At 37.2% G+C, this 23,301-nt stretch overlaps 1 protein-coding gene and 1 non-coding gene across 5 annotated transcripts in view; both read left to right on the top strand.

Annotated features, from left to right (window-relative positions):
* braf (B-Raf proto-oncogene, serine/threonine kinase) overlaps positions 1–23,301 on the top strand; it is a 77,244-nt gene that overhangs the window by 4,719 nt on the left and 49,224 nt on the right. For all 4 annotated transcript variants that reach the window (XM_008110527.3, XM_008110528.3, XM_003220852.4 and 1 more), the window contains exons 2-9: positions 3,741–3,842; positions 6,061–6,324; positions 12,155–12,258; positions 12,670–12,772; positions 14,418–14,566; positions 18,052–18,171; positions 20,099–20,258; positions 21,666–21,702. In XM_008110527.3, the coding sequence (XP_008108734.2) occupies positions 3,741–3,842; positions 6,061–6,324; positions 12,155–12,258; positions 12,670–12,772; positions 14,418–14,566; positions 18,052–18,171; positions 20,099–20,258; positions 21,666–21,702 (1,039 nt within the window). The remainder of the gene's footprint in view (positions 1–3,740; positions 3,843–6,060; positions 6,325–12,154; positions 12,259–12,669; positions 12,773–14,417; positions 14,567–18,051; positions 18,172–20,098; positions 20,259–21,665; positions 21,703–23,301) is intronic.
* mir5433 (microRNA mir-5433) lies at positions 4,438–4,523 on the top strand. The gene has a single exon (NR_130033.1). It is a non-coding gene; the product is annotated as a microRNA mir-5433 (primary transcript).

Raw genomic sequence — 23,301 nt, 5'->3', positions numbered from 1 at the left:
TAATAATAGTATTATATGGCCTGCCTGTTGGTTATCAGACCCATGTTTTTATAGTCCCAACTTTGGGGTGAAACCAGCAGGCCTGTCACACTGTTGGTTTCATTCCAAAGTTGGTACTTCCATAGCTTTCTGAGGGGCTGCCTTTTGACTTGTTGGGTCATAAATTGCTCATGCCTCCTATGGTGTTATCACTTTTGATGCCTAAAAAGGGCAAAATTGGAAATTGAGGGTTGATATTGAAGAGGCAATTACTTTAGGGTCAAGAATGGTGGGTAAGATATCTAATAGAAAGAATTCCTTGCTGTTTATGCCACCTGAAGAATGTCTGAGTAATCTAGCACTGCTGTCAGTTGAAAGTGATGTAGTTTGCCAACTCAGCTTGAAAGAAAGTATAGGATTTTTCAGGAAAGAAAGGCAAGGTGGTGATTTTGTAGCAAGGTTGGTAAGCAAGATTTAGGGGAAACTGCACATTCATTTGTTCGAAATTATTTTTTTCCAGAATATTTCATGTGGGTTGCAGAGAAAAGATGTTTTATTATAATGGACCTTTTCATGCAACAGATATGAAGGTCTGTCTGTACTATAAATGGATAGTGCCTATGAACAATTCAAGGCTATCTTTGTTTGAGTCCTCCAATCAAATGAATTTTGTCCCAGATTTATATCAATTTTATTAGTTACAAATAACATAACTAACAAGGATAGAAAGATAAGATTTAATTTGCTTGCTCAGCATCTTAATTCCCAGTAATATACAGAAACAATTATGAAGGTACTTTTTGTTATTTTCCAGATTACCTTGAGAGGTTAATTTACCTCCTTTTCAAGCTAGGGGCTGTGTATTGTGGAAGGAAGAGTCCACTTACCAGCAGTTGTGATGAGACTGAACCTTTGTTTATAGCTTTTATTTATTTATAAGCTTTAGTCAGCTGCCTGCTTGTTCATTCAGGTGTTCTGCAGAAGATTGTCTTCATATCTTACTATTGTCCAATGTGTCACTAGCACAACCATTGGAAATACTTCATTCTTTTTTATGGAAATGGAAATCCTTCTTGTTTTGGAAGACCTTTAGACTGCTTGGTGCTGAACTTTTATTCTAGTAACATCTGTAGAAAAATGGTTTCATGTATTACTGCTCTCTTCATACATTTTGATTTTAACTAAACATATGTGAAACTCAACTGAAGGCTGTGTTGTTGAAGGCTTTCATGGCCGGGATCACAGGGTTGTTGTATGTCTTTCGGGCTGTGTGGCCATGTTCCAGAAGTATTCTCTCCTGACGTTTCGCCACATCAATTGAAGGCTTGTTTTATTTTAAAAAGTACATAATAAAATCATCTGCGAGTCTTAAAAGAAAACTAAATATATTTACAAAGTTAGTTGAGAGGAACTCAAAATGTAAGCTTGTCCAAAAACACACAGTTGCTCTGTGCTACAGTGCTACATGCATGAATTTGTTTGTTTTGTGTATGATTTTTCCTTGAATCTCTGGAAGTTTCAATGAGTACCAGGTAAGTAGGATTTGCAAAAACATAACAAAATCCCAAGTTGAAAAGTGTCCTCATATTTTAATGAGTGCTGAGGCCAGACATTTATGATATCTCATTTTTCCATAGTATCATTTTGCATTTAGTGGTAGCACTGATTCCCTAGGTTTGTTATTAGAAGGAGGAGGGAGTTATTTTAATAATCAGGCAGAATACTGTTCTTTATCAGTTTGGGTTTTGTTTGTTAGCTGATATTTTGCTCACAGTGTTCATGTGTGTGCATGTTTTTTTCTGCAAGAAAAGGATAATTGTCCAGACAAATTATGATCCTCATCATAGTTCATACGTAAATGCTGGTAACTGATATGGCCTCTCAAAAATTGAGTGCTTCCAATAACGTTTAAAGCTTTCAGAGATATGTAAATATTGGAGAATCTTTACTAACCATGAAATAGAATCATACAATTAAAACATGGTACTTACCTTAGTGTTCACTGTGATATATATATATATATATATAGTCCATTATCTAGCTAATTCTGAAATTGATTATCACACAGCAGGTTCAGATTTAAGACAATAAATACCCAGAAGGTTTTCTTCCTTTGTTTCCTCTGAAGTATAGCACACAACTTATGGTATTCATTGGCAGTCTCCCATCCAAATACTCACCAGGTCTGGTTCCCTTTAGCTGCCAAGTTCAGACAGGATTCAGCACCTTTAGGGTATTTAGGCTCTACTTCATATGTATTTTAACAAAAAATATTAGTAACTACAAATTGATTTTGTAAACTGTTACACTACGATTCTGGTAGGTTCCACTCCATCTGAAGTATGGCATATTGCAAAAAAAAAAAAAAGAAAAGAAAAAAAAGAGAGAAAATTTAGTTGCTGAGAAGAAAGATAAATATTTCACTTGGGTGATGTTTGAAAGTCTGCCCCCTCCCCCTCCCCCCCTTCTAACTCTCTGGACCAAGATTTGAATCCACTGAGCCATGGAAACCGATTGGGTGATTTTAGTGAAGTCACACTATCTTGGTCTCAGAGGAAGACACTGGTAGCAATACCCCCCCCCCCTCCAAAAAAAAAAACAGATCTTGTCAAGAAATCACTGTAATAAATTAATCTTGGGGTCACTGTAAGTTAGAAATATTTGGAAGGCACACAACAAATCTTTATTAACTCAGATATAAGTTAGCATATAATATAACTTTTATATTAGTTTAATATACAGTATTTTATGTCATCAGTGCTTGCTGCTCTGTCTAAGGAACCTTGCCATTTATATGCATTTATATGCATTTAGCAATAAAAACACAATGTAGCAGTTTACGAAATAATGTTTTGATCTATAGAGGAAGGGAAAGGAGCTTCTTACACACATCTGATATATGAATAGAACAGTTTAGCTAGACTAATCTGATCATGGCTTTTCTTACATTTTTATTATTTCTATGCAGTCAACTTGGTTCTTGGGTAAAGCTGAATAGCTGTGTTCTCCATGTTTTGACAGATGGCTAAGTCTCTGAGGTGATTGCCTGATCACTAAATGTACTGTAGTGTCTTTTACAGGAAGAAATATTTAAATTCTTAAATGTTCTCCTCTGACTAATTGCTACAGTACATCTTGCCCGTCTTCTATAATTGTTCTCTACTTAATACACAAGTATTGATCATGTTGACTGAGCAGGTGGGATAGATGTGGGCATGATAGAAACATTTTATAACATTACTTCTTTCTTTGGGATAAGTTCACAGATTTGGTCATTGTTTGTACTGGCTTACACATTGATAACTCTAGTAATTATGAAGAAGACCTTTATGTATGGCTTTAACTGTTATAATACTCTTGTTTCATATTATATTACTGTTTTATCTTTTTTATATTGTGATTTGTATTATGTTGCTGTTTATTTTGTCCCTATGTTGTTTGGGCCTCTGCCCCATGTAAGCCGCCCTGAGTCCCCGTGGGGAGATGGTGGCAGGGTATAAATAAAGTTTATTATTATTATTATTTGTGATACATTCACTATCAACTGTCTACAGGTGCTTGCTGGATCCAATATATGAGATATAGATGATGATTATGTGAGTGGCATTGTAGTGTAGTGACAGGATTGTATCACATATACATATGTGATCCTTGAATTGTGTCAGCCAAGTGATTTTACTCATCATAAATATCTGAGCTATACCATGTCTTGTTTTAATTTGATTGGTTTGATCTGAAATACACGCTTTTTACATTTCTAGGTGTGGAACATCAAACAGATGATTAAATTAACACAGGAACACATAGAAGCCCTACTGGATAAGTTTGGAGGAGAACACAATCCACCATCCATTTATTTGGAGGCAAGTGCTGAGTTCAGATGCATAAAATTACACACATCTTGTATGAATTTAATTGCTTAGGTCCAACCATGGTGTGTTGTGATATCTATAGCCGCCAAACCATGGTTTCTGGTTTTGATTTTTAACATAAATTTGCTAATGTATATATGTTTTATCACACGTTGGCTGGCCAGAACAGAGAGAAGTTGTTTGAGAAATGGGGGAAAGAACCACATGGCTCATTCATGCTGCTTCGAATCATGGTTTGGAGCATCGTCTAACTTGAATTTGGTGATATCAAATAGCATGGTGGTGGGAATTTGTCCATCAGGCCAAATATCTGTGTTTGAAATTCGCAGTCAATACTTAAAGAGTTTCTTTTTAAATCATAGATAATCAAGAAAAAGATAAAGAATTATTTAATTTTGTTGCATGAAATTTAAACATACTTTTTTGCATTGCTTTGTGACATTCTGCTTTTGTATTTTCATGTTGTCTGATATTCTGTTTATACCCATGAAAGGCAGATGGTTTCTTTCTGTAATTAAATTAGATTATGATTGCCATAACTTTCTATGCCTGTCACTACTATGTTCTGCGGTTTGGTGTAAAGCTCAGTTGCCAGGACCAGAGGAGACTGTCATAAACTTCTACATATATTGTTGAAATGTTTAGGACTGTCTCCTCTGGTTTCTGACAGTTGAATGAGATACTCCAGCTACTGGGCTCTGAGGCAGGAATTCAAAGAGTTGCAAATGGATTCAGTCTGGCCAGTGGTTAATGTTCCAGCCCATAGAAACTACTGTTAGAGTCTGAGTATCGTGGAAAGTATTTGCTATGTCGTCGAACTAAGGTTTAAATAGCCACTGCAAAGATAGCCCACAAAACAAGCCTTAATCTTACTTTCTTGGGGGAGGTAGGGGTGGAATTGCTGCAGTGGGATATTATTCTGCTTCTGATGGCTTGTTTAAAATTGGATCCAGTCTTATGCTTGCTTACAAAGATGTCATCCTTGATCCATTGTTTTTAAAAAATATAAGTGGAAGGATAATTATCACATGGCAAAAATAAATATTATGTATAAAATGTAATGGCAAAATCTGAAACTGCCCTGTCTTAATTTGGATACAAATAATTTTGTGTTTAGCTACTTTGTGCTATTATTTTACTTTGTGGATATATGTACTCATTTTCCTCAGGTTTCGAGATTTCTGTGCTTAGCACTAAAATCCTAATTGGAACATTTCCCAAAAATACAATATTTTTTCCAGATTACGTGCCATATATATTCATGTATAAGTCTACTTCATGTGTAAGTCGAGAGCAGGTTTTGGGGGCAAAGTTGAACATTATGACAATAATCCTTTTGATGCACTATGGTAGTATGACACCCTGTCTTGTAGGAAAGAAGCATATGGCTGCCCAGGCTGAGAAGCCTGCTTCCAACGTCAGGCTTCCAGATGAGTTCTTAGAATGAAAGGCAATCTGGAAGGAATAGCTTAGAAACTGGAAGGAATTGTCTTGCCATAATAGTTGTTTTCTGAGCTATTCCTCACAGTGTGTGTTTAGCTTCAAGCCTTCTCAATTCTAGAAGCGAGACATGTTGCTGCTGACATTTTTCTTTGTCCCATCACATTGCTGCTGCTTCTCACTTTTCGTATTCTGGTGTAATTATGCTTTTGAAGGAACACAGTGGAATACTGGCAAATAAGAACAAACTTCAGGTAGCAATATTCTCTGGTGTCCTTTTACTACTAGATTGGAAATACCCAATCTTAGTTTGCTTCGTCCAAATCCCCATATTATGGTTTGTGCAACTTCAGACAAAATAGAAAGTTATGTCTTGGAAAATTTCAGCATTTGTAGCAGCCTTGGTGGATAAGAGGAAGAGAAAACACCAGAATCTAAAGTTTGAGCCTGCTTCTCATGCCAATAGCTCGACTTCTGAAATATTTGTTCAACTGAACCTGTTACTAATTAGTTTCAGAACCTCTTGGGGTCTTGATTGGGGTAACTGGCCAGGAAGTAGCAGAACGATTTGGCGAAGAATCAACCACCAGCAGCAGCTTTCAATTCACCCTCAGGAAGTTAGTGCTAGAATTGTAAAAAGGACAATTGAAATAATAATTCTGAAGTGAGATCAGAGAACTGTCCTTACTGTTGTGTTCAGGGTATTTATCTCAAAAGTGTGTGCTCAGTATTAAATAGCATTTTAAAATGATTTGTTCTCTTTGTACAGGCCTATGAAGAATACACCAGCAAACTAGATGCACTACAGCAGAGGGAACAGCAGTTATTGGAATCCATGGGGAATGGAACTGATTTCTCTGTCTCCAGTTCTGCTTCAACAGAAACTGTTGCATCATCATCATCATCTAGTCTCTCTGTAGCACCTTCATCTCTCTCAGTTTATCAGAACCCTACAGATTTGTCAAGGAATAATCCTAAATCTCCACAGAAGCCTACTGTTAGAGTCTTCCTACCCAACAAACAGAGGACAGTGGTAAGGCCCGCACATCTGCCAAAAGTTTAGTCTTTGTTACCTTGCCAAAAAGCAAAAGGATTGTTGAAACATTAGAAAGTCAAAAGGACAAGATTCATCTGAATTCTTATACAGAATGTATAGATTGCTTGCATGATGATACTGATTTGCTGTGGAAAAAGCTTGGTAATTAGGCTCTAGCTATGTTGTGTGCATGAGAGTACACTACAGCACAGCAAGACGAGATCACCTTCTCTTACTGGAACATGGATTGTCTTGGATGTGACTTCTGCCCAGCCCTTGGAGTATCTGTGCCAAGCTTCTGGGAGCAAAGAACATCCTTGTACTTTCTACTTTTCCTAAGTGAATTCAAGATGGTAATAAAGATAAAGAGCAGTAAGAATTGTATGGGAAAGGACTGGTGATAATGCTTCAGTGGGGACAATTTTTCATCTTCATAACTCTTTCAGGAGTGGATTTCCCTTCAGAGGGGCAGATTTCTCTCACTCCCTGTTGTCTCACCCTTGTTCTTAACTATGAGACATTTGTAAGTCGAATGTTTGTAACTCATGGACTACCTGTAGTATGCCATCGAATGTAACATGCACCCCAGTTTTGAAGGTCTGCATTATAGAAAAGGATTTGATATTGAATGAATTGTGAAGTGGCCATGGCCATGGTAAGACTGGTGGGAAGCTGCACTTCTTCATCAAGTCGGGTAGGAAGTCAGCAGTGGACATAACTGATGGGAAGACATGCCCCTCTGTCTGGCCTTCCCACCAGCCTTTTCATGACCACCGCTGCCTTTCCCTCCTCTGCCCCTAACAGATCTTTTGCCCAACAGTGCAACTGAGATCTTTTGCCCAACAGTGCAGACTCTAAAACACCATTGAATCTAATGCATACCTCAATTTTAGCAGTGTGATTTAGCCAAAAAAGGTGAGTGTTAGACTCAATTAAATATGGTACGTTTGTAGTCGGGTAAATTGACCAGGATGATATTTTTGGTAGGAGATGAGAAATTAAAAGTATTTTATATAGTACAAGACCTCCACTAACAAAACCAGTAATGCCCCTAGTGCATGAACTGGAATTTACTTTTGGTAACAAAGTTTCTAACACCCATTTAAATTTAAAGCCAAGGAGACCCTGAGTACTAGTAACAAGGGAAAGGAATGAGAAAATATACCTTTTTTTAGGTTGTGTGTTTGTCTGGGGTGGGGGTGCTGCATAGAAGGAGTAACAAATGCTGAAACAGGATTTACCAATGGCACAGATGTTATAGGAGTGAGGGAAAATGTAGCATTTTATAGAATCATAGAGGTTGGAAGAGACCTTGTGGGACATCCAATCCAACTCCTTTCCAAGAAGCAGGAAAATCGCATTCAAAACACCTCCGACTGATGGCCTTCCAGGCTCTGTTTAAAAGTTTCCAAAGAAGGACCCCCCACCACACTCCGGGGCAGAAAGTTTCACTGCTAAACACCTCTCACAGTAAGAGGCAGGTTAAGCATAAGAGAACGAAGTAGAAACAAGAAGAAAAAAATTAAACAGGACAGCAGTAGAAAATGCAAATTCCATATTTTGGGTGAAAGTGAAGGATATTGAAATCTAGTTGATATCATACTTCAATTTGTTCTTAACTCTCTTAGAGAGTAGTGTAATTCAGCAAAGCTGGAAAGGGTAATTCTAGATGTCTCTAATTGGATGAGTTCAAGATACTTCTCTAGGTATGCAAGATATTGCAACTTAATTTGGACTGGCTTTGAACCTGTTGTGCTTTATACGGTGTTTAATGTTTAAACCCATATCCTAGTTTTTTATCAATATGTTTAATTTAATATTAAGCCTTTGCAAAATCTCATTGTTAGAAATATGTTGACTTTTCTCTGTTTGGGTATCATTTTTTGAAATGATAATTCATCGGAAACCTGCTTAATTTTCCTGCTTAAATAATTCCATTTAAATGTAATGTATTGTTGACAAATAGTAAATGTTATAAATGGGATGTGAATAAGGATTCCTCTTTGGATGCCTTAAACCTCTATCTTGTTTCTTGCAAGTAGAAAGTGATGTCATCCTGTTCAGTTTTAGAACTCCTAGTAACATTTTCATATCCAAAGAATACGTGCCATTGTTAGAACGTAGAAACTCGCCTTTTAAAATATTTTGTTTTGTTTAGAAACTTGGAATCGATGCTTCTTGGATGATTTGGGAATTTCTAATCTGAAAAATAACTTATTCGAGCTGTGGCTTTTGATTTCAAAGTTGAATGCAGTGAATCTGGAGGCATTTCCCAGCATTTCTCATTTATTCTTTGTAACTTGGTAATTATATCTTACGATTTAAATTTGCTCTTCCCTTCTTCTTCAGACATATAACTAATATGACACATTTCCCTATGATTCTGGGAGATAGTCTTTTACAACAAAAGGAAAAAATAATTTCTGCCAAGGAGAGGCAGTATCCTCCTCCTTAATTTTTAACCAATCACATCACAAAGGAATTGCAACAGGGTGATGATAGTAAACTGTAGGTATGCCATGAGAAAGTTCCAACTGCTTTTGGGAAGTTGATCCAGTATTTTGGTAACAGGAGCAATGCAAATGCGGCACCCCCTGTAGTGCTCCCTAATTTATTATTGTGGTTCTGCTTCTGTTGACTCCAAAGAAGGCTCTTCCTTGCATCTGGGCTTCCTGCAGAGAGTGAAGTTGGTCTGCATCAAGTGGAGCAAGGGAATACACATTTGCCTCTTTCTGTTTGTTTTATGCAGACTTGCAAATGATTTCACAAAGGTTATGAGCCTGTGAGAATATTTATGAGTTTGCAAGATGTTCTGTTTTGATAAAGATAAAGATTTTTTTTTTAAAAGAAAAAGTGCCTCTCGGTTCCTTAAAAACTGGTTTGGGTTTGCATAAATAGAGTGTGTGGGATATAAATAGCTCTGACAGAACACACACACCCAGAAAATGTTGTCAGATTCAAGTGCTCAAACTTCCACTCCTTTTCAACTATTGAATCTACTGTGTAGATGTATTTAAATGTTAGGTTAAAATGCATAGGATTGAGGATATTTTGTTTCGCAGTACCATGAATGAAAAGCGTTAAGGGATTATTTTGGAATATAAACTGAACATGAGCCAGCAATATGGAGCATAGAATATTAATACTATTTTAATCTGCATTAATAGAAGCATAGTTCATTTCAAAGTAAAGGGAAGTAATACTCCCCATATACTCTGTGCTGGTTATGCCTCATCTGAAGTACAGTGTTCAATTCTGGTTGCCTCATTTTAAAAAGGATATAGACAAGTTGAAGGAGGTTCAGAGAAGAGCAGCAAGGAGGATGAGGGGCATAGAGAACAAAACATATGAATAAAAATGGAAGAAGCTGGGTATTGTGAAGGGAAGACTGAGGAATAACAAGATTGCACTCCTGAAATATTTAAGGGCTTTCACAGAGAGGAGGGGATAGGCCTGTTCTCTGCTACCCCAGAGAGCAGGACCAATCTAATGGTTTGAAGTTATAAGAGTAGAACTTCGTGACAGTAAAGTGGCACCAATTGCCTAGAGAGGTGGGATTTCCTTGGACATAGCCAAAAAAAGAGGCTAAACAGCTTCCTCCTGAGGATGCCTTATCAGAAGATCTTACATTGAGCAGTGGGTTGGATATGATGGCCTATGACACCCCTTATAACTCTAGACCTGTATTAATATATATGTTACATGAGTGTCACATATTTCAATTGTTGTGTCTTGTATGCACAAAATGGCCTCTCAGAAGCTGATCTTTAAAATGCACTGTCCACAGAGAAGTGTTATTTTACATTGGATATTTTTAATTACATGCTAGAACCCTCTTATTGGTTTTCTAAACAGTTTTAAAGGGATCTTGATGCCATGTGTTCACTATTTGGTTCACATAGAATTTGTAGTAAATAGTTACTTTAGTCAGCCTGGAATTTCCAAGAAAGTGTTTTGATGGATTTTTGTACTATTTTGAATGCAACTTGCCCCACCCTACAGTATGTTCAGTAGTCTTCTCATGACTTCAAATGGGAGTCTTCTCTGTGTAGTAAATTTGCAATCCATAAATGTGTTTCCACAAGGCAGTTTGCTAGTGCTTCATGATAGTTGAGACAACAGAGGAGGGAAGGATGAAGGAGGCATTTTACCAGTAGTGACTCAAAAGGCAGATATTTTCACTTACGTAGTTTTGTCCCAATTGTTCTGCAAATAAGAATATAGCAGAAAAAACTGTCACTGAAGAAAACAGATTATATTTCAGCATTGCGTATAGTAGACATAAATTTTTTTAGGGCTGGCTGATGCATTGAGTGAGAAATTACTGTCCTTAAATTCTGTTTTAAAAAACACTTTGACAAGTGGTTTGTGTGTTTGTTTTTTGTCTAGAAAGCAGAGCTTTACGTGTGTTTTCTTAACAAAAATATTCAGGAAAACGTGTGCTTTGATGTTGCAAAACAAAGTTGAATTGTAAAGGATATAAATATTGTGTGCTTTAAAAAACACTGATCGTAAAGGAACATTTAGAAACATTTTAACTATAATTACATTGAAATTTTACTTTGCTCATATTGCCATAACAAATTCTAATTTATCAGAGAGGAAAGGAGAAAAAATCCCTTTTCCCTATCCAGCAGCCACATATTTACTGCATAGCATTCCTCCATTTCTCCCTTTCCTTTGGGATACAAAGACTGGAAGCACAAGAATGTATGGAGTAACCGCGCTGAGCATTAATGAATCCAGTCCTCTTTTTTCATGCTCTCACTATAAGCAGTCTACCATATCTGCACATACCATATAGAAGCAGTTTTCATCTGGTTTTTAAGGGAACTTCTGAGTTATGTTCCAGTTTCAGTAAATGCAACCATCCATTTAAAATTCACATCATAGAATTTACTGTTATTCAATGTCAAGGCAAAGAAAATATAAACTGGAAAACATGACAGCATCAGCCAAAGTTATATGTAAAGCACAATCTGCTGACTATGCCTTTTAAAAATGTATTACCACTTCATTGGCCTTGAAAAGGTTACAAACAGCGCTGTTGTGTGGTGTGGTTTTTGTTTTGTTTTGTTTGTTTTTTGGTTTTACAGAATGCTTTAAATTCAGCACTCAAATGAGCAGAATCACCTTTTGTGAGGGTTCAATTTGGTGGCTCTGGGGAAATGTGCTAAAAATTGGAGATCACACACTCTCAGGACCTTTCTGGATTTTTTTTAACAGCAGGCCTAAGTTACGACTAATGCTAGATTGAAAAACTGTGTTGTTCTACCATAATTTAACATTTATTATATCTCAATAAAGTAAAACAAAGGGATGCATAAGTATAATGACAATTGAGAACAAAAATAAAGCTAAAGCAACTAGAAACTGGAAGCTACCCTCCCATGTTGGCAGTTTCCAAATAGCTGGTAGTTTTAGCCACAGCTGGTAAGATTATTTGGGGGGAGAGGGGGCAACAGTAATAAAAAAGAGAAAAACACTCAAGCTTTGAATACAGCATTATCTTTTCTGCGCATACCTGTTCGCATATATGCATGAAACTAACTTCTATAAATCAAGTTGATGCCTGTGACCTTGAAGAGTTTGTAGATGATATCAGCATATGGAGATCTGAGGCCCTTAGACTTCATAGTTGAATGCGGTCTCTCCCTACTTGGGCCGCTAAGCCTCTTTCTTTTTTGGCAAGACTCTTTTGAATTCTCTGACAAATAAAAATCTCTCAGCTTCTGAAATATAGAAGTGTGCTTTATAAAGGTTTAGAAATGCTTCCCATAGTGTTAAGCTGAGATTGAAATTGGGGTTTTTTCTTTGGATTTTTTAGGTTCCAGCAAGATGTGGGGTAACGGTCCGGGAGAGTTTAAAGAAAGCACTGATGATGAGAGGCCTAATTCCAGAGTGCTGTGCTGTTTACCGAATACAGGATGGGTATGGTTTGTGAGCAGCATGGTTGCAGGGGTTGGATGAGAGAAAGATTGCTAAAGTTTAGAGAACATAGAAAATTTTATCTTTGTATTATAAATACTTGATTTTGCAGGACACAGCTGTCCAAACCTCACTAGATATCATATACTAATAGTTATGATGTTTTAGGAAGTTAGAGGAAAACTCTTTCCATTGCTTCTGTTCTTATGGTTTCTAAAGAGTAGCTGAGAGTGGGTGCTATATAATAGCAACTTACAAATTGTTGTATCTTTTGAATTTTTCTCTGGTCTTAATCTGAAATTGAATGAATACATTTTATTTCATAAATACATTGTTATAGACAACTTAGGAAAACCAAAGCGGTGTAGGTTTAAAAATTGTAGTTCAACCACAAACAGCTTATTTGTATTGCAGGGAGAAGAAACCAATTGGATGGGACACAGACATTTCCTGGCTGACAGGAGAAGAACTACATGTGGAAGTTTTGGAGAATGTGCCTCTTACAACACACAACTTTGTACGTTGTTATTTTTGTTGTATTTGTAGGTTTTTAAAAATGTCCAAGAATCAGTTAGTGGTTTGGTCTGGAATTTGATTCATATAGAATATGAAGAATGGAAAAAAGAAGATTGTATAGGATTAAAGACTTATTTTAACACATTATCACCACACCAGATTTTGACAATGCTATCAGATATTCAAGTGGGATATTTTCAAAAGTCACAGCTTTGTTAATTTTCTGTCAGACCTTCCAAGAGAGCTAACTAAATCTGAATTTGCACATATTGCTATTGAGCTTCACTGCCTTTTACAACAGCTGAAGGGTTGGTTTTATTTAGAGTAATTATTGGGAGGTGTAACTATATAACCAGTATGCCAGTTATCCTAAGTATCTTGCTTTAAGGTAAAAGCTGCCTTTCCCTTTTTTGTCACATTCATGTTGCCTGTCTCCACATTATGGTAATCTTCAGGCTGATGTTATTTACCCAAAGAATTATGGAAATAGTGACTTGCTTACTTGTCAATGAAGAATGATGGTAACATTCTGATAGGAAGATTTAATCAAATGGCAATGGGATATGAGATTTTTAAAGACACCAGAGATAATTCCTTAGTCATGTGTTTCTGTCTTATAAAATAATGTGATTAGTTATCTCCTGCTGACCGTGTCGCAGCAGGTAGTTAATAAGCCCTTTCCCAAAAATTGTGCATCATTGATACAGGCACTCAGATACAACTGGATCAAAGGAAACAATATAAATGAAATCTAGTTGAAGCCAATTAGTCTGGGAGGTCATATGAAATTCTTTTACTTAGGGCTTCTAAAACATAATCTTTATGTCCAACTTAATTTTGTCATGTTTAGCTGGAAGAACTGTGATGATACTCTAGTTTTGGATAATCACAGTTCTCAAAACCAAGTGGATAATTTTGTAAAAGAATAGCATAGATTAAGTAGAAATGAATTAGAATCTATAATTTTATGTATACTGGCTCTTTATTGCAGTTATTAATTGTAAATGCACAGTAGCTATTAAAATGTATTTAGAAAGGTACCCTTCTATCATAACTGTGGACTCAGAGTTACATCTTAATGCCAAACAAATATGTTTGATGGTGTACGTAAAACATCTCAATCTTATTAAACTGGAGCCCTCAAATGCTCAGGATGTTGTTTGATGAGAGAGAGCTCTAAATCGCACAGGGGCTCTAAGCATAGTCTCCCTGCTGTATACTTGAACTTTCCAACATGTGGAAAGTTGCAGAATCAGGCAGTGGTAATCGAAATGTAAATTAGGAAGATGTTGGTCCAATTACCTGAAGGCAAACTCCCAAGCAGAGGTGTGAGAAATCTTAGTTTTCCTGGCATGGAGGAAAATTGAGCTAAAACCCCACAAATATTTACTTAAGGATCTTTCTTTAGGCACTTGTACTAATATGCTCTAAATTCTATTAATGGCACTTTGAAGTGTTCTTCTGTGCCTTCAAGCATTTAAAAGTTGTCTTGTAATCTTTACCCTCACTGTGTTTTTAGAACAATTGTTTCCTATTAAGTTTAACTAAAAAGAACTGGAAGTAGCCCTCTTCTTGTGAAGTGATGGTGCAGTATTAATGGGTCCAAAAGGGCATGGCTTCTCATAAATCTTCTTTTCATGGCACAGGTGAGAAAAACCTTCTTCACTTTAGCATTCTGTGACTTCTGTCGAAAGCTGCTTTTCCAGGGATTCCGTTGTCAGACTTGTGGATATAAATTTCACCAGCGTTGTAGTACGGAGGTTCCACTGATGTGTGTGAATTATGATCAGCTTGAGTAAGTAATCAGAACACCTTTGGTTTAAAAATACCCTGGAACGTCTAATGCTTATAGCTGCAAATGCAGAAGTCCACCCATCAGGATGAGTGCAAGCAATGGTGTGCATGGGGCTTCTCAAACATAGCTGGCATGCAGGGTCAGACAACAGAGCCCATCTCCACTTCATAGTATTGTAGAAGAGCTCTATATGTGATCCATTCTGCTGCATTTCATTATGCTGCTTCTCAGTAATGACTGCGCCTGTGCCTATGTCAAATGACACCAAATTGAACTGTGGTATGACAGATGTGTGAGTCCTTACACCTTATCTAGTATATTTGTTTGCCAGCATGATAGGATTCTACTATCACTAGTCCTTTGAGGCCCATTGTGTAAAGGATTGTAAATTCAAGGTAGAATGAAAAAGAACTAAAAGTAGTTAAGCTGTTGTATGAGACCCTGCTGGGTTTAAAATCTGTATGTTAGTATCATCTGCAAAAAATATCAGCTTACCTGCCCTGGTTTGGTTCCATTAGTTCCTTATTAGCAGAATGTTAGTACCTCATGCTCATATGTAGGCGTCTTATCCTTGGCAGTGGAGAAGTAAAAGCAAATTAATTGCACTGAGTAACCTTCATTTTTGTTTTTAATGAAAAGCTGTGAGGTTAAAAAATAAATCCTTCAAGGGTAACTTTTTTGTGCCTTAATCATCATAAACATATGGCAGAATACCTAAACGGGATGATATATTGCTTCATGTTATTTGCTTTTTCTTTCTTTTCCTTCTTTTTTACAGAGGCATGTCCTTTATATTAATAATTTTGTTCTGTTTCAGTGTAGCCCACTGAAGCCATTTTCAAGGCTTGCTTATATGTGGCATAAAAACAGAATAACATTTGCTTGGTTTTTTAAGTGCCAAATGTAGATGTTACACTTGTCAAAATATTTTGTTTAAAAACCAGTATAAAATAGATGTGACAATGAAGACAGTTATGATGTTCCTCCTGAAAATGGCACTTCTTTGCTTAACGGGTTCCCTCCCTTAGTATAATTAGCCACGTTGGGGTGCTGAAACATTGTGCATTCCTCTGCTAATGAAAGCAAATCATGAGGAGAAAAGGTATAGAAATGAAAAATATAAAACATAATTATGTGAATAAATATAGCTAAATGTTATGGGAAGAGGAGGAAGACCTTTTTGCCAATATCCCATTGCAAGTGCAATTATTTTGTTTTGTATCCGATGCACTGATAAGCAGAATAAATTTGAGACCCAGAAGAACTAGCTTTTCTAGCATCTTGAATATCTATATATATAAAAGAGTGATGGCATCACGGCGACTCACAAAACAACAAAAGTACAGGCCCCGCAACCTCGACATTTGACAACACAACCCATCATGCATGCCTCCAGGTTGATACAACAAAAAGAAAAGAAAAACAAAGTCCTAATTAGAGGGAGAGCAATAATTTTTTTTATCAAATTGCTGCCAGTTTAGAGGGCTAATCTCTGCCCACTTCATCTCCTAGCAACCCACTCCTAGCAAGCCAAGGGACAGCCAGGGTTCAGTTAGGGGACAGGCAGACTTAGGCTATCTAATTTGCACTGGATTATATGGCAGTGTAGACTCAAGGCCCTTCCACACAGCTATATAACCCATTTATAATCTTATATTATCTGCTTTGCACTGGATTATCTTGACTCCACACTGCCATATAATCCACTTCAGTGTGCATTTTATACAGCTGTGAAGAAGGGTCCTCATATAATCCAGTTCTAAGCAGATAATATGAGATTATCAATAAACAGTAGACTCTCACTTATCCAACATAAACAGGCCGGCAGGATAAGTGAATATGTTGGATAATAATAAGGGATTAAGGAAAAGCCTATTAAACATCAAATTAGGTAATCGTTATACAAATTAAGCACCAAAACATCATATTATACAACAAATTTGACAGAAAAAGTAGTTCCATGCGCAGTAATGCTATGTAGTAATAACAGTAGAGTCTCACTTATCCAACACTCGCTTATCCAATGTTCTGGATTATCCAATGCATTTTTGTAGTCAATGTTTTCAATATATTGTGATATTTTGGTGCTAAATTCATAAATACAGTAATTACTACATAGCATTACGGTGTATTGAACTACTTTTTCTGCCAAATTTGTTGTCTAACATGATGTTTTGGTGCTTCATTTGTAAAATCATAACCTAATTTGATGTTTAATAGGCTTTTCCTTAATGCCTCCTTATTATCCAACATATTTGCTTATCCAATATTCTGCCAGCCCGTTTATGTTGGACAAGTGAGACTCTACTATACTGTATTTACAAATTTACCACTAAAATATCACAATGAATTTAAAACACTGACTACAAAAACATTGATTATGAAAAGGCAGACTGTGTTGGATAATCCAGAACATTGTATAAGTGAATGTTGGATAAGTGAGATTCTACTTTAATATGAAATAATTACTGGGCTAGAATAATGCAGAACAATATTATCTCTAAAACCAGGACAGTAAATAAACAGGGGAATTCCACACAGGAAACAATCAGGGCCAGCTAACACCTCCCAACAAAGTATTCCCATCACCAAAATCTGGCAAATCCTCTGTTTTCTCAGGGCCACAGACAGTAGAAGCACATAAAATATCGCAAAGAACACCACTCTGAAAACAAGGGAATTCCAGACAGGAAACAATCAAGGCCAGCTAACACCTCCCAACAAAATATTCACTCAGGGAGGAAACAGCCAGGCTTTAAAGCTGCAAGGCCATTACATCCTAATCCTTTTTCCTAATTGCAGCATTCATACTTGCCTCCAACAGACAAAAAAAAACCAATCAGAAATACTGTATATTCACAACCTTTAGGAAATAATATCCCCTGATGGCGCAGCGTGTTAAAGCGCTGAGCTGCTGAACTTCTGGACCGAAAGGCCGCAGGTTTGAATTGGGGGAGCGGAGAGAGTCCCCACTGTTAGCCCCAGCTTCTGCCAACCCAGAAGTTCAAAAACATGCAAATGTGAGTGCATCAATAGGTACTGCTCCGGCGGGAAGGTAACGCCGCTCCATGCAGTCATCCCACATGACCTTGGAGGAGTCTACGGACAACGCCGGCTTTTCGGCTTAGAAATGGAGATGAGCACCAACCCCCAGAATCAGACATGACTGGGCTTAATGTCAGGGGAAAACGTTTACCCTTTACCTTAACTACCACCAATTCCTCAATACTTTATTTCCCATACCACCAGACTTCGCCACAGCAACGCGTGGCCGGGCACAGCTAGTACCTTATAAATCATGTATTTGGATTAGTGTTCCAAACCACCAACAACTACACTGGCCATTTACCTGCATTCATATTGCAGCATTTTCCATTACATTTCCATCTGAAAATGTATTATTTGGCTTAAACTGTTTTCTTCCCCTACCTATTATAATTTGCAGTGTTGTCCAAATGAGATTTGTGTTTGTTCCTACCTCACAGTTTGCTGTTTGTCTCCAAGTTCTTTGAACACCGTCCAATATCACAGGAGGAGACCTCCCTAGGAGAGTCGACCACAGCATGTGGATCATATTCTTCAGTGGTCCCCTCAGATTTGTCTGGGTATGCTATTAAATCCTGCTGCTCTAAAAACAGTGTTTAAATGTTTGTTTTAGTGATTCAGCATATGATCTTGCAGATCAGTGTAACCTAACTGTGGTCTGCAGGGAGAGGGGAAAACTTCCTTGTTTTTTGATGAAGAATTATTGCATATTCATAACTGGTATAAAATTGGGACATAACTTTTAGTTTTTGCACTGGAGCCTGCTTTCTGAAAGAGACGAAATAGGGTTAATGCATTTCATTTGACTTAATAGAACAAATTGAAATTTTGTAGTGTTTTTTCAAGGACTATCTTTTATTCATAATTGTCATTATTCAGAAAGAGAAAGACCTAGAATTGTTTGCTGTAAAATACATGTTGCCTTTTCTTGATTTATTTCTTCTGGACTGTATTTTTTAAAATTGTTACTTACCTTGTAACAATTTTACCCTGCCATTTAAGTGTTATACTTGATCAAATTAAACTCTGACACAAAAAAACTCCCTTTTTGTTGAAAAGTGTCTGATTTGGGCAAAATGAGATTACGTAGCATCATTCTGGGGCTGGATACAATGGAATGACTTTGTCATACTCCACATTTTGCTCAGAGGAAAGATTTAATTTTTTTGTGGCTTCTGTGGCATTAAATCTGTTCTTGCTCAGTATTTTGTCAGATAATCTGAGAAGCACAACATGATGGCATATGTTAACAGACATATAAATAGTTAACTTGTTTCCTTCTCACTAAGACTGCACTGGTTCCTCCCCCCCGCCCCCTTCAAATTGATTATTGCATGTGGATTTGAATATGATCCAATTTCTTCCTTTTCTATGATGAGACTTGGCAGTCACTCCTTGGTAGAAACTTTTTGAAATTGCTTAGGCAAAGTGCAGCAAACTTTGTTATTTGAACTATTGTTTATCAGCAGTCTGAAATTATCATTTTCCTTATTGTCTCAACCAGCAATACTACTACTTTTTCTGTGTGAGATCCTGAGTTGCAGCCACCCATATGTAATATTCCCATTGATTTGTATTGATTTTGTCAACCTCAAAATCTTTCCATTATACAAACAAATACTAATCAGAAGAGATAGTTGCAAACTGATTTTTTTCATTTGTATAATTTCCCTTTAATTTCTGAATGAAAGGGGTTTTATTTTGTGGAAGATGGTGCACATTATACTTTTAAATACCATTCAGACAGTTACATCTTACCCTAAAGAAAATCTGATGACAGTTTAAATAATACGGGTTGATGATTACATTCAGTTGACATCACTCATTGTATCCCTTTGTACTGCCAAGCAAAGTCAAATTCGTTAATTATCTGACTCAAAATGTTCTCTTCCTTTTCCCTTTATGTCAAGCACCCCAAGGATTACAATATTTATACATTCCATTTCTTGTTTTAGTATATCCTTAAGATTCCTTGCCAGGCAAAGTCAACAGTATTAAGTCAGATGAAACAATGATATGAGTAAAACATCTTTTCAAGCTTTTCAAGCTGTCTGATGCCTCTAATAGTCAGACACATTGGATATAGCTGTATCTAGGAATACCATACTATTTTAGATTTCTCACAATTTAGATTTATCGTGTAACATTGCTTAGTCTATGGGATGATGGAAGATTCAATATGGCAGGCAATTTTAACCTCTTATCAAGCCAGAAAAAGTGGGCATGATTTAGAGAGAAGGAACAGGTAGATGGACAGGCCCAATCTCGTGCCAGTATCAAGACTTACGGAAACATGGCAGTTGCCTTGAAGATCCAAATCTTAATGCCAGTCCTGTCTCAGAGGACAGTTGGATGTGTGGAAGAGCCTCACCTGCTGATCACAGCAGATACGTAGTTATATGGGTGGAGGCTGTTTTCACTTTCTTTGAAAAATAATTGGAAAGTCCTGCAGACCTTAATTGCATTTTTATGCATTGCTGTTCTCAGGTCAACAGTTCTCCCTAGTCCTTCTCCTTCAAAATCCATTCCAATACCCCAGCCTTTCCGACAAGGAGATGAAGACCATCGGAATCAGTTTGGTCAACGAGACCGATCTTCATCTGCACCCAATGTGCACATCAATACAATAGAACCGGTCAACATTGATGTAAGTTGTAATTTATGCTTTGTTTCTACAATCAGTGTGTGCCTTGCCTTCTCCTGAACGATTACAGGCAGGGGTGGACAAGAAATGCTCCATAGACTTCACCTAGCTTCTGAGTTTTTCTCCTTTTTATGTAACAGAGCTCACTTGACTTCTGAAGTCTTTTACGGTTGGGGGAATAGGTTGATATGAGAGATTGGTGTGTGAGTTTCTTGGCCCAGGGGAGGGTTCTGGAGGTACAAGGTTGTCTGTTGTTGAACCTGGGAAGAGAAGGCCCTCTGAGATCATCTTGGGGATTTGTGTTAAATGGAGTGATACAATTTCAGGAACACCCATTATCAGTCTCTGATTGGCAAATTCACCTATTAGTATTCCTCTTAATACCTGTTTTGAATATTCACCTCTCATGCACTGAATCAGAAATCTGGGTTGAAGGCAATTGTGCATATTTTGTTCCTAATTTTTCATCAGCCCTGTTCTAGGCTAGCAGATGGTGGCCAAGACTATGCAGATGGGTGAGTTGCATTTGGTTGCTACCAACCCAGAGCCTTCAGAATGGAAGTGATAAATACAGAAAGAGTAATCCCCTCCCACATTACCTGCCATTGTTGAGTAAATTCTCATTAAGACAATAATTTCAGCCATATCACATGCTTTAATTATAGCTTAATGGCCGCAAATATTTTATACAATACAGGTAGATATCTTTTAGTGTATTAGATAGACATGCTATGACAAGAACAAATTGAAGATTTCCTCCCCAAATGTAAGCCATTTCTGTAACACAAAGCCTAATATAGCTGGTGGGAGCCCTTGTATATAGTCCCGTAACTAAAAATGTTGCCTTTTAATTTTTAAGTCAACGTACAGGAATAGTTGATTTGGTATTGTGAGATGCTATTCCCACAGCATCCTCTAAGATAGTATTAACTAATGTTGTCATTTCCGCTTTGCCTGATAGTTCCATATTACTCAGAAGCTTGCTACTTGTTCATTAATGGAAGTTGGTCCATAAGCTAACATCTCTCTTATTTAACACTGCTAATTGATTATCACTGTTTTCCCTGTACCTCCAATCAATAGTCTTTACTTTTCCTCTTTGCTCTTTAGAACAATGTTTTAAGAGTATCTGTTAGAGCAGAATATGTATTTGGCATCATTTCCCAAGTTGCTCCTTGACAATTAGATAGGCAGACCCAGAAAAGCTGAAGATATCTTGTTTGGGTGCACATGTATTGGCAGGCAAGTGACCATTTTGCAAGTTAATAGTAAAGCATGCTGTATATGCAGCTGCTATTAGTATGCATTTTAAGCAACATCATATTTCTACTATGTCCCCTCTCCTAATAGTGACAAGCAATGTCAGTAATGCATGAATAAGGTGCATACAGTTTTGTTTTTGGTTTGTAGGACTTGATTAGAGATCAAGGGTTGCGAGGAGAGGGAGGTAAGTAAATTTGTTCTCTTGCATACAAAATGCATTGCTTTGCCTCCTCCCCTTTATACTACCTCTTTTTGCAAAATACAGACACAAAGAGAAATGTAAATATAATAATGAAATTTAGCTACACTTGCCTGTCCATGACATTTAGCATTTATCTGATAAAAGTTTCAGTGATTCACATTTCATTGTGGGATAATGGGAGGGGATGATAGCATGCAAAGTGGTAGCCAGTAGTTTTTCTTAATACATAACAGTAGGATATAAAAGGCCTTCAGTTTTATCCTGCCTTTATTTTGTCCTAAACCCCCAAAACCTGTCACTTTTCTGCCTTGATAAACAACAGAGGACTATTTTGAGGGCTTGTAAGTCAATGCCATTTATCAACAAACTACAAAAAGCAATAACTCCCTTAGAATAACATAGGAAAATCCCTCTAGTTTTCAAATCAAAACACAAGGTTTGATATGCATTAAGGTTGAGAAAGAAACATGTACTTCTAGAATACCCATCTTCACCACAACTGTAACTTTCCTGGTGGTGAAAGATGCACATCTTGAATTGGTTTATAACCTAAATCAGTTAAAAAGATGTTGACCAACTTTTAAAAGATTCTCTCCACTGAGTAGAGCAGCAGATTTCAGCCCCACCCCATTACTTTTTTATGAAACTCCATGCAGAAGCTGCAGGTAGTATGTTGCGACTCAGAAGAGACATTTCCTCCTGCTGATGTCTGAGAGAAGCAGCAGTAAAACCCTCTTCTCAGATAGGACTTACTGCCACACATGTGTACATTGCCTAAAAGCAAAGTATACCTTTGTCTCTAGAAACATTGGTTTTATTCTTGCATACAAATTTAACTGAGTACTTAATTGGTAAATTGATTAAGACGTGTTTAATTAAGCAGTGGACACCAGACTTACCAGTTTCACCTACTTGCTGTTTCAGAGATGGATGACACATTTAGGGTGCAGGGAACTCGAATCATTGTTTCATGAGTGGATCCAGTTCTTTGCAGAGATAAACTTCAATAGCAAAAGCCGTCACTGTCTATATGTGTATCTTTTTCCCACCCTGTGACATACATGCCTTTGGTGGATGCTGCTGCCACTGCTGTAAAACCTGTTTGGGGTAGATCTTCAAATGCTAACTGGCTGCCGGTGTTCATTAAAGCTTTTGACTTGGCTCTCCATCATTTGAGCGTGCAGTAGGGACTTTACCATGTAACCAAGGAAAGCATGTGTCCTTAATCAGCTGGCCTTTTTGCTTTCCATGGCTTCCTTTATGGTTCCCCCCTCCTTTTTAACCCATTTGCCTATGACTTTACTTAAGAGTGACTTGTATGAGTCAGGATTTTGCTTCCTCCGTGTCACCCTTGCCCCCATGTTACATTTAATGAGCTGGCTACTACTTTGCAAATTTGAGGTCCCAAATGTAATCTAAAACCATGAACCGTGCCCATTTTGAGTATCATGTATGTGTGGGTAGCTGTGGCTTTTGAACAGTTTTGCCCATTCTGTCCCACATTTAACTGTTGTGTACAATGATGTCAGTTTACAACTTAGTCAATTAGCTCTCTGCTGGGCATCTGATAACACTGTGGCA

The sequence above is a fragment of the Anolis carolinensis genome, chromosome 5, assembly GCF_035594765.1.
Source record: "Anolis carolinensis isolate JA03-04 chromosome 5, rAnoCar3.1.pri, whole genome shotgun sequence".
NCBI lineage: Eukaryota > Metazoa > Chordata > Lepidosauria > Squamata > Dactyloidae > Anolis > Anolis carolinensis.
The sequence above is the reverse complement of the archived record's forward strand: the minus strand, read 5'-3'. Positions and strand labels throughout refer to the sequence as shown.